Below are 11,641 nucleotides of genomic sequence, written 5' to 3'. Positions count from 1 at the left end.
TCCTGAATGTATTTGAAAAAGCACGTGAAACTTTGCAAAAAGAATTTCAGGCGATAATTGATACACAATATAGACAATATCTATTGGAACGTAGTCATTCTGTTACTCAATTCCTTTATTGATCTCTACAAACTTTACGTCTACTAGCGTGTGCTAATGCAACACCCACAGCAACCACAGTAGCGCCCTCATTAAAAACGATCTGCACAAGATGGTAATACTTACAGTTACGCAAAACAACCTCGTTTTGATGTACCTGTACAGCAGCAATATGGAACTTATTCTCAACCTTCTACTGATTATTATGCACAGCAACCTTGGCAAGTTTAGATTAAGCATATACATATATATCAATGTATATTTGTATGTTTAAAAAAAAAAATAATAAATAAAATAAAATAAAATAAATATACAATAAACTATGTATACACATTGAATTATTCATCTTTTTATGCTTTATATGTATTAAAATTATTAAATTTTTTTGCAAGTCTTAAAGCCGTCTTTCCTGTTTTCTTTTTAAATTCTTGATAGGTTATTTTTGGCTCACCATTTAACACTTCACGTTCTCGTTGTTTCAATATGTGTGGCATTAAACAAGTCCTGGCTACTAAATGGTCTAATGATTTGTTATTTTGAGGAATATAACTATATCGTCGATCACTTTTATAGTCGATTTTTTTCCAATTTGTATAACATTCTTCTAGCCAAATATGGTTAACCAAAATGATTGCTGGAAATTTATTCAAATCTGCATATTTACTAGCACAATGACTTTTTTTTTTTAATAAGTAAAAAAAGTAGTCATCTTTAATAATCAATAATAATGAATACCTTGCACATATTAAATGCGTTGTACCATTACATAGAGACGTAGAAAGTTTTGCTCCAGAAGCAATTACTAGTGCATTGAGGAATGTCCTCTGAGCACCTTTATATCCTGTAATCGCAATAACCTACATTTGACACGTCATATAAGTACTTTTTTTTTTTTTTTTGTCTTTCATTTTGATCATGAGAACGTACACAATCTATCATACCAGGGATACCTATCTTGGGTATAGGATAATCCAACAAGACAGAAAGAGGAGAACATAGATAGCCTCTTGCAAGTGTATTTGATATCCACCAAAAACTTGCAATGCATTTACCATCTTTAGCTGCTTGTATGTATTCTTCAGATGAACGATATTTTAATATAACAATGGTAGTCAAATCAGAATTATAATCATTCATGACACGGCCACCTAAACGTTCAATATAACTTGTTATAATAGGCATCATATACAATTTACGTTGATCTGCCATTACATCTTGTCCAAAGTAAATGAAATGGTTCTTAAATATGGGTTCTCTGTCATCTATTCCTTGAGGGAGAATAGAATTTAAAGAATTAGTATCTGTTGGATAGGAAAATAGACGTGCAGGACGTGGATTTTGAAAGTAATAAACATAAGGTGATGGAAGGCGATAAGGTTTATAGTCGAACTTTTGTTGAAATCGAAAACAATCATCTAGCCATTGTGGAAGAACAACTGGGATATTTCTTTTTATACATTCATTGTAAGTTTCCTAATTACATAAGATGATAAATCGTAGAAATAGATTTGTTGTATTCATAACTTACACCACTAGCAGAAGTGCATACCAGGCATGTAATGTTTTTTGTTATTTCATTACTATATTCACCTCCATAACGATTTATTTCTTTGAAGATAGTTCTTTTTCTACTTTCCGGTAGCTGTAAATAATAAATATGTCATGCAATTCTTTTTTTTTTAGCTATTTTACACACTTACATCTGATAACAAAATTATTTCCCCGGATAAAAATTGTTTTTTCCTATCATGCTTCCTAAAATCGAAATGATGTTAATAATATCAATACAAAAACTAATCCATTTAACGAATTAGCTTACTTTTGAACAATTCCCCTGATTATAGCATTTTTAACCCAAAATGGCTACATAATTAATTCATTAACACATGACAAACTTATTTTTTATTCCCCTTACAGAAACAGTTTTTATCTGTTGTAAAGAACAGTTATTCATTGAGATGTATAAATTAGGAATGTTATTCTCCAAATTCCCTAATGTGCCTCCATTACTATTTAACATGTTTTTTAACTACAGAAATCTTTTAATATAATTACTTTTTTTTTTTCTTTCTTTTTTCTTCTTCTTTTTAATTACCTCTTGTTGTTGGGCAACAGGTAAGGCATCATCAATAAGATAAACAATATTTTCAAATAATTGTTTTTTTTTCTTATCAGTAACAAGCTGTACTATTCCTGATTTCTTCTTGTGAATGTTAATATCTGGATTAAGCATAGTTCTAAACAAGCACAAAAAAAAAAAAAATATGAAGAGAAATTTTTCTTTTTTTTTTTTTATTCTTTACAAAGCTCAGTTTCTGCCTTGCGACTCACATAATTTCACTAAATGAGACAGAGTAAATTACTAGATTTTTCCTTCTAATATACAAAAATTATAAACAGTGTTTGCCTTTGTGTGATAATTGGGCTAGCATTTATTTTATTTTATTTCAATTATGCATCTGGTTGTTAACTTATTTTTTTTTGTTTTTGCTTTGAATAAAATACAATTTTGCTTTCTTCTGGTATAAAGAAATGCAAATTTAAAAAAATTCTGATGAAGATTATAAACAATTAGTTTAATGAAAGTACATACATTATCAAGAAATTAAAAAATTCAAAATACAATGAGAATGGTAAATTTTGTCATTTTGAGAAAATTGAATGTTCATAATCAAAAAATAAATGTCACTTTCCAAGAGAAAAAAAAATTAATGGCACTAGGCCAAAAATGATTGTTCCTCTATGTCCAGAAATTTTGTTCTTTTAAAATAAGAGAAATAGCACAATAAGTTGAATCAAATTGACTTAAAGTTATGTATTTTTTTTTTTTTTTTTTTTTTGCCTTCAAAGCGAATAGAATGGAGTTTTATTATAACGTCGAATGATTTGTCGTTTAGAATGACTGGCAAAGTTGTATAGACTTTCAGCAGGTATGACATTACATGCCTCAGCAATTCTATCAGACAATTTTTTCTTTAGTCAACAATTTGTGACGTTTCAATTTTCCTTTTAAGATTGCCCCAAAACTGCTCAATTGGGTTTAATTCAGGCGAATATACAGGCGGCTACATCAGCTTATAGCTACGACTTTCGATTTTCCTCATTATCAGTTTTGATTTATGTATAGTGCAGTTGTCTATCATCAAATAACTCCCTTTTAGATCTTCATTAAGATTCCAAGATATCAAGCAGAACATTCATGAATTTGATAAAGTGCACAGTTGTCGTACTCTTTTGATATCATTTCTGAACTATATTGCGCACTGCTCTCATTAATATTATCAACATACTCTGTAGCTGGTTCTAAAATAAATGTATCAATAGTATGTTTTTTGCCCTTTGTTACTTTTCTTTTCTTGCTTGTAGATGCCTTGTTACTTTGATTTTTTTTTTTGGTGGTGGTGGTTTCTTTATCGTTACATGAATGAAGCTAGATGCTTGTATAGCTCGAATGATAGTATGAATTGGGATCTTTGTTTTAGTTGTCTTCACTATGGCAGGTATTCTAGTATCAGTTCTAGCCCAATTATTTCTTAAATTTATATGAAATACAGCTTCGTTAATAAAGATACAGTTTATTTTTTGTAAAGTCTATATCAGAGTCTTTCCATTTCATAAACCACTCATATCTCGCCTCTAAGTCATCAGCAGAGTGTTGTGGTTTAGGTAAGTTTAAATAGTTAAAATAACAAATAAAAGAAATAACAAATAAGATAGACAGAAGAAGTACGTTGAGGCTTGTCAATAAGTTTTTATTAAGAATTAAGCTCAATACAAGTATTGTTATGTGTTATAAATTACCAAGTAAGTGTTAATAATGTAAGAGTATTTATATATTTTGTGAATAAGGATGATGAGTAATAAGAAGATAAAATTACACCTTTTCCGGAAATTATTCGTACACTTTAAAAATAAAAATTCGTGCACTAGAAAAATAAAAAATCAAGCAGTAAAAAAATAAAATTTCAAGCATTATGTTTTTTTTTATTGGTGCATTTTTTCATTGTATCAAATGTACAAAATGTATCAAGTTTTTAAAGTGGTTTACGTTCCAAGCAATCATCAAACTTCCGGATCGAATATCTGCAGAACCCTCTCAAATCACTTAAAAGTACGCTATTGCATGCATCCCTTATGCGACTGGTAAGGGTTTCGCTTTCTAAGAGTGGCTCTCTCTTCAGTTTGCTTTTACAGACGGACCAAAACTGTTCAATTGGGTTCAGTTCAGGAGAGTATGGGGGCAGATACAAACAAAAGTAACCGCGACTTTCGATATAGCTCTTTATATCCTGGTGCTTGTGGATTGGGACATTATCCATAACAAGATAATTCCCTTTAAATTCCTCGTACTGATCCAAGATATCAATAGTATCGGCGATGAAATTGAAGCAATGGCCTATAACTGTGCCAATTGAACTGTTTCTTTCTTCTTTCTCCTTTCCAAGCTTTCTTTTCTTGGATGCTGTTACTTTTGGTGTTCTAACCTTTACGTTTATAACTCCATAAGGTGAAATAGCGCCCAAAATAGTTGTCATTTTAGCCTTGGTTTTTGGTGTCTTAACAATAGCGCGATTACCGACACGAGACCAAGAAAAAAAGCGTTTCATATTGATATGAAATCCTGCTTCGTCAATAAAAATACAGTTGAATTGATAATCAATATCAGTATTACCCAACAGGTTTTTAACCCACTTGTATCTCTCCTCAATCTTTTCAGGGCTGTTTCTATCTTCAGGATAAAAATAAGATTTCTTACAGCTTATTCTGCATTTTTCCTTTACAAAAGTATAGAAGGCAGATTTTTTTATCTCAAGTCCTTCAAAGTTCCTGGTTAATCTATCCCTCATTTGATCCAAGGTCATGCCTGAATCATCCTCATCAACCGAATTGATAAGGTACTCGCGATGGGCATCGTTCAAGATAGGAGGTCTTCCCACAGGCCTTCCGCTTCCGGGTTTTCCTTTGTTGACAAGTTCGTCTGGATCCTCAAGACTTTTTTTGTATCATGAAGTAGCTGTACTAGCAGGAACACCTATTTGTTTAGCTGCCCACGAACGGACATACCCTTCTCACCTACAAGGAAGAAGAAATAGTCCATTTCTTCCTTTCTATAGTTTCGATACGTTTTCTTGTTGTTTTGAGACTCTTCATTTACTACCCGTTTTTTCTCTTTGGATACAACTTTGTTAGCCTTATGAGGTTTTTTGGGAGGCTTTAAATCTAAATATTCCCCATAACTTGTAATATCTGCAATAGGATAATCAGGATCGTCGACCTCCATCTGAAGTACTTCAACTTCATCCCCTTCTTCGTTGAATGATTTGCCTTTTCCATCTTCATGTATAAATTGATCCATTTTAATTCAAAATAAAAATGTGATATTTCTTTGAAAATAACAAATAAAAAATATTATAACAAAAAGACAAAAAAAACGTTAACGAGACCGAACAATAGTTCTAAAGTCAATTATTTTTATTTATGAATTTAAAATGATGGGGGTATTTATAAGAATTGTTAAAGAGGTATGAGGATAAGATATGAATCAGAAAAGTGTTAGTTACGACCAAATAAGGTATGTTGTTGACAATGAAGTGTTAGTAATTTTAATGTTATTAGATGGAGCGGATCAAGAGAGATTCAGGAGATTATAGATAGAATTTCTTAAATAAATTTATGATCCACATGTTTAATCAAGAAACATGACATTATAAGTGAGCTCATAACAAAAAATTCAAAGTGCACGAAATATTAATTAGTCTAATGTGTTAATTTTTATTTTTTAAGTGTACAATATTTTATTTTGTCTGTGATTGAAATTTTATTTTTTACTGCTTGATTTTTTATTTTTCTAGTGCACGAATTTTTATTTTTAAAGTGTACGAATAATTTCCGGAAAAGGTGTATATAATTATTTTTAAATGCTTGAATATTCTAACAATGACCGGTTATTAAAACTGAATATAGAATGTATATATAATGCTGTGAAGTACAATACACTAGTTTTATTTGAATAACCTCTTTATTATGTAATAAATGATGGTTTATTTCTATTAACTTAGTTGTAAAGACGACTATAATCATAACAACCATAACAGGATTAGAAGAAATTACACTAGGTAAAATGTTGATATAATCCTGCATATGTACTTGTTGGATGTATTTTTCCATATACGTGAACTCTAAACCTTCTTTATAGTTAATATCAATTGCCTTGATATCACCATTAGTTCGTTCGAAACTATATAGCCAAGTAGAATATAGAGGTCCAAAGTCTTCAATCGTTTGATGAATATGCAAATGAAAATGCATATTTGGTGTGATAAAATCTTCACCATAAAGCATAACATTTGTTCTAACAAATTCAACCAGAAGGTTATGGGCTTGGTTAACCTCGTAATGAGTGATAGATGGAGAGGCAAGAATACGATTTGCATCGACAAATCGCATCCAATTAATCATATGTTCACCAGTTAATCTTCCTTTTAATAAAATTGGTGAATATACCAGAATCCAAGATCTAAATTCGTCACCTTTCATATCCGAAAAGTTTGCTGAAATTTTTGAGCTTAATGGTGTAAATCTTGGAGGTACTATTATATTTTTAGCCTCTTCAGCCATTTCGGCAAGATCATTGCTAGTTAAAAAAGGTCTGATATTATGCTGTCCATTGCTTTTTGGTTTAATCCAATGCTGAATCATTCTCTTAGCAGTACCAAGATAAAGATTATGTAAACCATCTATAATGTTACAACGTATAATATCAAAGTAGTGCAATCTATGTAATTCACTCCATCTGACTCCATATTTTTGTTCAATATTTCGTCGTTCTAATTTTGTACTGGCATTTTTCCACAAAAGTGCCTGTTCATAGTTGCTATGTCTGTCTCGAAGACGCCAAGAAGAACAATCAACATTAGAAAAACATCTTTGGACTGGATTATCTGTACGGGCTGGAAAGGTATCTGCACATTTGTGACAGGGAACAAAGGAATTAATAGCTGTAAAGCCACATACTTTTTTAACTGCGGGTAAATCACAGTTAACCGAAGCCAAAGCACAGCGAATCATTCTTCCATTAGGAGCCATATATGTAGGTATAATTATTCCATCATATAGTTCAAGGAGCTCGTCCACCATAGGTCGAAGGAAATGGTTAATTTCCGAAAGAGCAGCTTCACGAGGACCAGGCATCAAGCCAACAAGAATCATATTTTGTTTTTTAAACCTCTCGTTACGAGGAAGGTTATTAATGATCAAATATATGGCACCTACGTGATATTTCATTCCTTGAGTTGGAGTAAACCAGTCAACATTTAAACTTAACATTAATGAACCTTCTTTTTGAAGAAATGGTTCGTCTTCATCATCCTTCTTGAATTCCTTAAAAAATCGACCATCGAAGATATCAAACATCATTCCAGGCATTACAGTTTTACTTCTCCATTCTTCAATTTTTTGCTCAAAAGTAGGGCGCATGAAAAACTTCATCAAAGTTGCCTTTACTGAGTTGTACGCATAACGTTTGATTGGTTTGACCGAATCGTTGCTAGCATTTTTAACTACTAATGGATGATTGCATCGTGCTCTCATTCCATTAGCATACGAGGGAAGTGTTCTATTACTGCATTTTTTAATTGTATTCGAATTATCGATAACTTCCTCGTATACATAAATTGCATTGCACTTCTCACAAACAATATATTTTTTGATATCTATTATAATGAGAAATTAGTATTAGTAAAAAAAAATAAATAAATAAATAAATAAAATAAATACCCTTGCTAGCATAATTAGCAGAAATTTTAGATTTAATTGTTTGGAGTTTAGAGGGGAATGCATAATTAATTCCAAGTAGAAAAAGTATAGCATTCATGAACTTGAACAAGCTTTCTGTAGCCGTAATGGTTAAATTATTGGCTTGGAAGAATGTCAAGAAAATCATAATGAAGTAAGGTAAAGCTTCATTTTCACTAATGTTGAATAACTTTGTATCGTTAGTTGCAAAGTTATCATTAGCTTCATCTATATATGAAATAAATAAAAAAGTTAGCATAAATAATTTATATAAAGATTATCATAGCAATATTATTTTTTAAAAGGTAATACATACATTCAACTACATCTTCTTCTCCTTCTAGATAATCCATATCCTCTAATTCAATAGCATCAATGGCATTGTTATCTTCAAAAATTAGATCATCATTTGCATCATAAACATCTTTAACACGATAACAAAAAAAAAAGTTAGCATTATTGCATTTATTAATTATAACATTTGAAATGCATAGTTTTTATTTACTTTGTTCAATTGCATTTGCATCTGCAAGACCTTCATCAATTTCTTGATGTATACGGGCTGTATGTCTGTGGACAACCCTATATCCCAACTCACTTTGAGAGCAAGTTGAGCATTTGCATTCTCTTTGGTCTTTGTTTAATTGAATGGACATGTTGCAATGAAGTTATAATTTAATTTGAATTGTTAATAATCAATATAAGATAATAAAAAAAGAAGAAAATAATTTTATTACAGACGATTAAATTTATTGCTGTATTTTAAACTTAAAAAATTGAGTTTCTTTTTACTCATTCTTCAGAAAAAAAAAAAAAAACTAACAATCAAGAGAAGATGCATCTTACATTTGAAAAATAATAAATAGTTTTATTATTTTTAATTGTTTTAACAAGTGTATATTTTAATTTTTACATCTACATTCAAGCTGATTTTGGAATGACAATTAGACATTTTGACATTATGTTCAACTACGACAAATTAATCTTACTAGATAAAGTAATTTATTGTAAAGTAATAATATAAGTTTTATTTTAACAATTGACATTATACATAACTCATTACTGTACATGTTGAATTTTTATTATTTTTTTAATAAATTTTTTTTGAAAATGTTAAATAATTTGACCTTTTCTTAAAAAAAAGACTTACTTTGACTTTACATTTTAAACATTCATCTTGAATGAATTATTGCTACAATTATCTTTTTTCAACTTCTTTTGAATTCAGAATATAACACAGCTAACACACGCTTATATTTGATGACTTATTCAAAAAAATAAAAAAAAAATATTTTTGTCCAATGAAATTTAAAGAAAAAAAAATGTCGGGATTCTAAATTTATTTTCTAGTAAAGAAGACTATACCCAAAAATTTGTTATATTTTTTAATCATTAAACAAATCTTTAAATGCTAATATCTCTATCAATTCTTAACCAAATAAAAAAAATTAACATATTCAAAATGAGCAAATTTTTCTCTTTCATTTGGTATAAAAAAATTTTTAATCTTCCAAAATTTCAAAATTTTTTGTGAAATGTCTAATTTCACAATTGTGAAATGGTCTAATTTCACAAAATTTCACAATTGTGAAATTAGACTTTATCTGCAGTGTTTCAAAATAATTGTGTATGAATTAAGATCATCTTTAATGTTTCAGAAAACAACAAAAGCGCGGTTGGTTAAGTGGTATAATCTTCGCCTGCCACGCGAAGGGCCGGGGTTCGATTCCCCGACCGCGCAAATTCTTTTTGTAGTTTTTCTTTTTTGCTCTTTGATTTTTTATCGACTTACATATTATGACAAGACAGCTTGAATAGAATTTTTGTAAATACAGGTATAGACCAAAAAGAGCGACACACTTCTTCCTCCCTTTCTCCCATTTTTAAAAAATTGATAATAAAGGCATATCATAGTTCATATAACTATTAGCGTCTGTTTCAATTTTATAGTAATCGACTGGAAATATAGTTGTCTCGTCGTAAAGAGCATAACATTATCAACAGTTTTATGTTTATAATAGACTCTTTTACTATCTTTTTCCTCCTTATAATATTTGTATATCTAGTTTTACTAACTAAACTATATGCTTGACGTTTAAAAAAAAAAAATAGTTTGGATTAAAAATAAATGATTGTATTAAATTTCTCATTAATTTTTGAAATTTAAGGATGCTCATCAAATAAACGCTCTTTTTTTTATGATGATGTCGTTATATATTTTCTACATATAACAGTCTTTACAATAAAATATTTCGTAGACTGTCTCCATATTATTACCCTTTTAATTTTAATAATTCAAAAAATACTGCTTTTAGAATTAAGCTCCTTCAAAAATGAATTACTTTTTTATAAAGTGTATCATGTTAAAAAACGTAAAATTCACAAATAAAAATGTGGCTTAGTGACAAAGAAAATTTTATTTTATTTATTTTTTTAAAAAAAAGAGAAAACTATGTACACATACCTAATGAGAAAGGAAAATAATATGTTAGTAAAAATTACCAATGAATACACATTAAATAATTATGATTTTTTTTTTTTTATTTTCAGTATGTAGGGGCTAAAAGCCGTTTTCATCAAGGTTTTTATGAAGACCGTCGTGATATTAGGTATCATCATTTAAATAAAAAAAAAAGAATCATAATAATAAAGAATTTTACCTTAATAACATTTCTATACGTAAAGAAAAATCATTCTTAATTTAACTTGTTAAGTCTATCATAACGATAAATAAATGTTAATAAAATTATATTATATGAATTTAGAATAAAAAAAGAAAAAGAAAGATAAATTTCAGGCATTTAAAAAACTCTTCATAAAAATCAGACATATGCTTGTCAATTGTTTTATAAATTCATCAGAAAAATATCTACTTTTTCTTTTTTGAAAAGATAGTAAATAGAAAACTTACCATCAAATGAAAAATAGGACAAAGCAGAGTCCTATTTATTTTCTTGAAGGAAAAAAGAAAGGGGAAAGGAAACGTCTAATAATAATTAAATTAGCAACTGTCAAAAAAAATAAAAATTATTTTCCATCATTTTCTTCTCCATTCTATATTTTCATTCTTTTCAGAAAAGCATGAATGGAATTAAAGAGTTTTATCAACATTGAATGACTCGTCAGACTCGTCATCTAAGCATCATCATTTTTTTAAAAATGAAAAATACCGAGGAAAAGAGAAATGAATGGAAATCAAATATTACCTTTTAAAAAGTGGCGTTTCCATAACAGTTAAAATAAAGGAACACAAATTATACGAATATATTTGAACCCTAGCAAAATAAAAATGGATTAGTCTTTTTTCCCCAGAATATAAATTATATTTCAAATGAAGAAAACAAAAAAAAAAGATTTAATCAGTAAACAGCCAATTTGATTTCTACAGAAGTTTCAGACGGTAATTCCAACTTTAAAAAAGTCGAATCATCACTTAAATCTTTTCTTTTTGTTTTTTCATCTTTTTTATAGATTGATGGATTTATTTACCTTTTTTCTTTTATTCAATATATTTTACACTTATTTTAAACATAAAATAAAATCTATTATATACATTATAAAAAAAAAATTAAAATGACTATTCATTAAAATAAAATATAACAAGTATCATTAATTTAGCATCAGTGAAAGAAATTCACATCAATAAATCAGAAACTCTAGTTTGTTTGACAAAAAACATCTTTTGCACAACTAATGATACTTTTATCATATAAAATGTATAGTATAACTAACCTTTTTTATTGTATAT

The 11,641-nt window shown here is 28.9% G+C and overlaps 2 protein-coding genes and 1 non-coding gene across 3 annotated transcripts; 1 reads left to right on the top strand and 2 right to left on the bottom strand.

Annotated features, from left to right (window-relative positions):
• Positions 1 to 434: 434 nt before the first annotated feature.
• On the bottom strand, positions 435 to 2,582 carry BX663DRAFT_515525 (BRCT domain-containing protein). Its single transcript, XM_051528454.1, has 8 exons — positions 2,195 to 2,582; positions 2,015 to 2,128; positions 1,919 to 1,962; positions 1,800 to 1,854; positions 1,628 to 1,741; positions 1,027 to 1,572; positions 835 to 956; positions 435 to 774 (listed from the first exon to the last, which is right to left on the bottom strand). Exons 1-8 carry the CDS (start codon positions 2,330 to 2,332, stop codon positions 450 to 452), a joined length of 1,458 nt encoding a protein of 485 aa, XP_051381272.1. The 5' UTR covers positions 2,333 to 2,582; the 3' UTR covers positions 435 to 449.
• A 4,906-nt stretch (positions 2,583 to 7,488) lies between these two features.
• On the bottom strand, positions 7,489 to 8,549 carry BX663DRAFT_438117 (uncharacterized protein; the record flags this gene model as incomplete). Its single annotated transcript, XM_051523262.1, has 3 exons — positions 7,489 to 7,811; positions 7,876 to 8,121; positions 8,429 to 8,549. Coding segments are annotated over 3 exons (690 nt in total), but the record flags the coding sequence as incomplete, so codon positions are not given.
• Positions 8,550 to 9,563: 1,014 nt separating this feature from the next.
• BX663DRAFT_t91 lies at positions 9,564 to 9,634 on the top strand. The gene has a single exon. It is a non-coding gene; the product is annotated as a tRNA-Gly (tRNA).
• Positions 9,635 to 11,641: the final 2,007 nt, after the last annotated feature.

Source organism: Cokeromyces recurvatus, assembly GCF_025118155.1.
Source record: "Cokeromyces recurvatus strain NRRL 2243 chromosome Unknown BX663scaffold_19, whole genome shotgun sequence".
Lineage (NCBI taxonomy): Eukaryota > Fungi > Mucoromycota > Mucoromycetes > Mucorales > Mucoraceae > Cokeromyces > Cokeromyces recurvatus.
Note: the sequence above shows the minus strand (reverse complement) of the source record. Positions and strands in the feature narration are given on the sequence as shown.